The following is a 6,000-nucleotide window of genomic DNA, read 5'->3' on the forward strand; positions in this document are numbered from 1 at the left end:
TTTTATTTTCGGGTCGCATCTTGGGATTCTATTTTAGAGAATAGGAAAGGATCCAAAGCTCAAAACTCCCGTTGTGGTTATCAGATTCACCAGATATCGTAATATTTCACAGAAAAAAGTGGTCAATTGCAAAGTTTTTTTTTTTAATATATTCTGCTATCACATCCTGATATATCAAAATTATACCTAAGTATTCTTAAACACATATCTATGGCACAAACGCCTTAACAGTAAATAGAAGGTTATAACCATGCAGTGTGTGTGTGTGTGTGTGTGTGTGTGTGTGTGTGTTTTATACTCAGTTCTATTCCTGGGATAAAGATTAGGTACTTAATTCAATTTTAGGGTCCTTATATGTGCTCTTTTTCCCTTACCAACTCCAACATCTTCTATACATCTGGACACCCCTTTTTCAAACCTTTCTTCGTGACGTTACAACGTAAACAAGTCGCAAATCGACTGAACAAGACCAACATGATGGTCTTGTTTTGCGACTGGTTTCTCTTTCTCCAGTCCCTAGGCACCGATATTCAGTCGGACACGCTACCGACTGGCAATTTCATTCGCATATTATTGACACGTGTGAACCCACCTTTACTCAACTGATAACGCAGTTACTAAGGTATACTTTTTTTCCTTCTAGGCTAGAAAGTAGACTACAAGAAAGCATGAACACATGAAGCCCAGTAAATGAGTTTATTTGAACTCAAAGTCTGATAATGAGACTGTCTATTGCCAACCAATTCGTTCTGCATAGACGTTTTTTGGCGTCACAGAGCCCTAACAGAAACCTAACTATTGGACAGTGACCATCCTGGCGAGTTATTTTTAGTTTAAAGGCACACCATGGTCTGGCTATGGCAAGACACAGCTTAGGTATACGAAGATTCAAGCATTGCAGCACTATCGGACTACTTCGGTTTCGGCCATTTTTTTTTTTTTTTTTTCTCTCCTCACAATAGTTGTACACTTTACTTGTGAACCTCTGCAGAGGCGAGGTGAAATGTGTGTTTAGGATTTGTGCCTTATTACAATCTCTAAAAATCAAAGAGCTTGGTTCACCAGGCGACTATATTTTCCTCTATATAATGATGTTACTCGTATTAACTCAAGCTATATAATGATGTTACTCGTATTAACTCAAGTAACTATAAAGAAATACCATGGTAAAATAACAACAGAAAAATACTAGAAGGAGTAAAATCATGGTAAATCGATAGATACATAATAATATAATGTTTAGAGACTGTTCCAGCTGTATCGCGACACCATGCCGATCCCACTCCTTAAAATTTAACCAGCCGGCGAACACTGATAAATCGCCAGTTTGCGTCCTCTCCTACTGCCGGTATCTAGGGATACCTGTTAATTTGTACAGGTTATTTTAATAGTAAAACCCGCCACTGTATACCTTACTATATCAAAATTGTCTTGTCAACCTTTTTTTTTTTTTTTTTCTATTACCTACTAGCAGCGTTTGTCATCCCTGCCGCTTGAGAACCCTGAAAACCCCCCAAAATCCCCATCCTTGAATGGGAGGAGCAGAATATTTAAGAAAGAATAGTGCATTTACCACAGAAACCCAGAGATACAATTTTTTAGCATCCAATCACACTCCCAATGTTGTAAAGTATGATAGTGAATTCTAAAATAATACAAAATCGCATAATCTGGAACGCAAGCCACCATATCAAATGCATTTTTACATAATAGAGTTTACCTTCTCCCGTTTTTATCCTAGCCCCCATTTATCAACTAACCCAAAAGGAACCTGGATGAGCTAAATACTGACTACCCCAGCTTACAATCAAACTATTGGTGCATGGATTCATAGCAGACAGTGGTAGTGTTAGGCACTGCACTATATATATAAAGGCACCTTTCCTGCACGCTATCAACACATACCTATGGCAGACACAAAGAGAAATGGTCTGCTTTACTTCAAGAAATGCATTGATAATAGTAAATCCACTGTGTTACTTATTTCTAATTGCATCAACAATATCTTTGACTTCTTACTGTAGCCTATTAAGCAATAACATAACATATAAGTCGTCACCAGAGATTATTATGATATAACAGGTAGCGTAGCTATTTTTAAATGAAGGTCAAAGGGTTTTGATTCCTGGTGCATGTTGGCTTTTCTGGTGAAGCTCTCTGCCTCCAACTTAACATGTTCCACTATGGTGTAGGCCCTCTCAGCTACTATCTGGCATAAAGTTCCATTTATTAAGTAAATGCTTTTGACTTGACTGATCTGCAATCTTTCTATCATTGATATATATATATATATATATATATATATATATATATATATATATATATATATATATATATATATATATATAATGCAAACTTACTTCAGTTTCACAGCAACTGTTGGTGGTAACCTGCAAGACAAGAAACAATTCAATCAGAATAATAAGTACACGCCAAAATCAGTGCACGGTCAAATTATGGTAGTACTAAGAATAGAAAACCTTCATAAGCGAATCTATATAGTCTAGTAGTAGCACACATCATGACATTACATGAGCCAGGAAAAAAAAAGGTGGCTATCAGCTCTCCATGCCCATACGCACTCTTACACACACACACACACACACACACACACACACACACACACACACACACACACACACTCTCTCTCTCTCTCTCTCTCTCTCTCTCTCTCTCTATATATATATATATATATATATATATATATATATATATATATATATATATATATATATATATATATATATATATATATATATGTACTAGTGCAGGAAATCACATGGAAGTCTTCATATCTCCATGTGATTTCCCTGCATTTTTAGTACCTACAATTTCTGCTATCAACCGTGGTTTTATATATATATATATATATATATATATATATATATATATATATATATATATATATATATATATATATATATATATTAAGAGAGTTCACCACCCTATAGAGTATTTTGAGTATTGTGACATGGGCTACAATCTCACCTCCCTATGGGTCCAGGTCTCGTACTCCTGCTCTATGACACGCTTCATGTTCTTGACAACGTCGATGCTCCGATTCAAATCACTCGACATCATCTGCACCATCTGCAACAACAGTTCTCAAGACTCCACTGTCTGCATTACAAAAGATGTTATTCAACAACTCACATTAACATATCGGCATCAATTTAGTAGTGATCGACTTATTTACCTTTTGGAAACGCATTTCTCCGTCGATTTCCTCAGAGTTCCATTTGAATCCGCTCTCGAAATGGGTCTGTGAATGAACAACGATCCAATGGCTATGTAACTACTTCGGCATTCTACTCAAATAGTGAAGATGATAATGATGATGATGATGATGATGATAATGATAATAATGATAATAATAATAATAATAATAATAATAATAATAATAATAATAATAATAATAATAATAATAATAATAATAATAATAATAATAATAATAATAATAATAATAATAATAATAATAATAATAATAATAATAATAATAATAATAATAATAATAACAATAATGTTTGAGGTTAGAACGTGAATGAGCATAGCACATACTAGTTAACAATAAAATAAGCCATCGCTACGTGCGTTTGATAATTTTAGCACACGTTACCTTTTATTTATTCTTGTAAATATTTGGCATCCATATTTGACGCCAAAGCATTATTTTGCCGAGTGTCTTTCACTGTCGAAGTGCCAAACTTTATATATATATATATATATATATATATATATATATATATATATATATATATATATATATATATATATATATATATATTCTGCTTTACAGAGGATGTTAAAGGCATGAGCGACTTCAGCATTTATTAAGTTTTTGTTGTGTCTTTTCTATTTGTCTAATTATTTGTTTCTCTTGAACAGAAAGAGCCCTGATGAGCTGTCCAAAAATAGAGTTTGTGGCGACGTTTCGTTCCTCTTCAGGGAACATCTTCAGGCACTTACCATACTCCACACATTCTGCCTGAAGATGTTCCCTGAAGAGGAACGAAACGTCGCCACAAACTCTATTTTTGGACAGCTCATCAGGGCTCTTACTGTTCAAGAGAAACAAATAATTAGACAAATAGAAAAGACACAGCAAAAACTTAATAAATGCTGAAGTCGCTCATGCCTTTAACATCCTCTGTAAGACAGGAAAAAAAAAAACAAAAAATAAATAAATAAAAAAAAAAAAAAAAAAAAAATAAATAAATAAATAAATAATATATATATATATATATATATATATATATATATATATATATATATATATATATATATATATATATATATAAACTTGGGCACTGCCCCTCAAATCCTTTTTACAATATATCACTGGAATCATGAAAACACCTTTAGAAAACCTGCATCATTTCCAGTGAATCGATGGTGCCGAAACGGTTCAGAATATGATCCCAGCAACACTTGGTCACTATTACAAGTGTTATGCAGCACCATCGAACAGACCAATAAGTACACGTTGCGAATCTTACCTGCAGCCTGTCCACTCCAAGTCCCGTGTTGACAGCCTCGCTCAGAAATTTCCGTATGTTCCACCACGGCACCTCTATCTCTCCGTTAGTTTCGCTCAGCGCCAATAGAAAGGCTGTTTGAAGTGACGCACCAATGTAAGAACAATATCTACCCTTCATTGTTGATTTAAATGAACTAATGAACACATAACAAGCAGCTACTAGCATTCTGATCCAAATGATAGTTATCTACATACAATCCATTCATTATTTCACATTCCAATGCTCGTACTTGAGAGAGAGAGAGAGAGAGAGAGAGAGAGAGAGAGAGAGAGAGAGAGAGAAAGTACACTTACCAGTAGAGATGAGGTGGAGAAACATGGTGGTGGTCTGTCTATGGAGTCATGAATCAGCGGCAGTAGTGGCGGCAACTGAGCGAGGGAGGTCACAACTTACTGGCAATGCTGAGAGAGAGAGAGAGAGAGAGAGAGAGCGTGTGTGTTTCCAGTGCATAGGTCGTCAGCAAGATACACAATCTACAGCGACCACTAACGTAAATTCTTTGATGCTACTGAATTAAGAAAGAGATTCGGATTTTTTACACCATATTATCTGGATTTATATTTATTAATGCAACTGTGTAAAGATGCACCCTGGAAGTCATCCAAATCAGAATGAATTTAGTCAACAAGCATCATAGTTGTCGGATGGTTAAGAGTTATATAGACAGCGCCGAACTCCTTATAACTCTTAACTCCTTCAGTACTATGACGCGTTTCCATATTCATTGTGCTTACTATTTGGTGATTTCATACAGCTTCAGAAACTTATGTGGGGGATCAAAATAATGAAGACTGTGGCCATTCATCTTCTGTCCTTCCTAAATCCACCCTATTGTCAATAAAATGGTATAATCGTACACAAATCTCAAGCTAAAAATGTGTCCCAGTATTTAAGGGGTTAAACATCTCTGCACTAAATTATCATTCACTCTGAGACAGCTTTACTTTTTCTATAGTTACCTTCAATTTCTAATTTGCGTAAAAAATCCAAAGTATATCTATGTTAATGTCTTTCTTACTTCTAAATGTTTCTAGATACATATTTCATGCATCACTTCACACTGAACGCCTTCCCACCTCCCCTACCCTCATACCTTCAGCGAGCAGACCTATCACCATATAACTGGACACTTCTGGAGAAAATGCGAAAATAATAATAATAAATAATAATAAATGAATGAATAATAATGATAATCCTCACTCCTCTTGCTATAACCAATGAACAATTTTTTCACATGAATGTACATGCAAGGAAGAATCAAAGAAATGGATTTAACATTTTATACCTCATAATCCCCTGAATAACGTTAAGCGGTAGCTGAAGAACAAAGCGAAGTACGAGTATCTGGGAAGAAGGAACCACGTGCCAAGCAACATGGATAATTGAGAACGAGAATGATACGTGGGTAAGCTTGTGTGCAGTGATACGACCATCAGTAATAGGCGGGTGGAGCATAAGCTCT

General features: G+C 35.1%; 1 protein-coding gene across 3 annotated transcripts in view; it reads right to left on the reverse strand.

The window, feature by feature from the left end:
- The window catches only part of LOC123506332, a 31,625-nt gene that overhangs the window by 25,011 nt on the left and 614 nt on the right, over positions 1-6,000 (reverse strand). For 2 of the 3 annotated variants that reach the window (XM_045258301.1, XM_045258299.1), the window contains exons 2-6: positions 4,832-4,939; positions 4,497-4,609; positions 3,197-3,262; positions 2,989-3,090; positions 2,361-2,390 (exon numbers count right to left, since the gene is read on the reverse strand). In XM_045258301.1, coding sequence (XP_045114236.1) covers positions 2,361-2,390; positions 2,989-3,090; positions 3,197-3,262; positions 4,497-4,609; positions 4,832-4,856 — 336 coding nt within the window. In that variant the 5' untranslated portion in view covers positions 4,857-4,939. Of the gene's footprint in view, positions 1-2,360; positions 2,391-2,988; positions 3,091-3,196; positions 3,263-4,496; positions 4,610-4,831; positions 4,940-5,631; positions 5,671-6,000 lie in introns of all 3 variants that reach the window. The other variant, XM_045258300.1, reaches the window with a different exon arrangement.

Source organism: Portunus trituberculatus, chromosome 19 (assembly GCF_017591435.1).
Source record: "Portunus trituberculatus isolate SZX2019 chromosome 19, ASM1759143v1, whole genome shotgun sequence".
Taxonomy (NCBI): Eukaryota; Metazoa; Arthropoda; class Malacostraca; order Decapoda; family Portunidae; genus Portunus; species Portunus trituberculatus.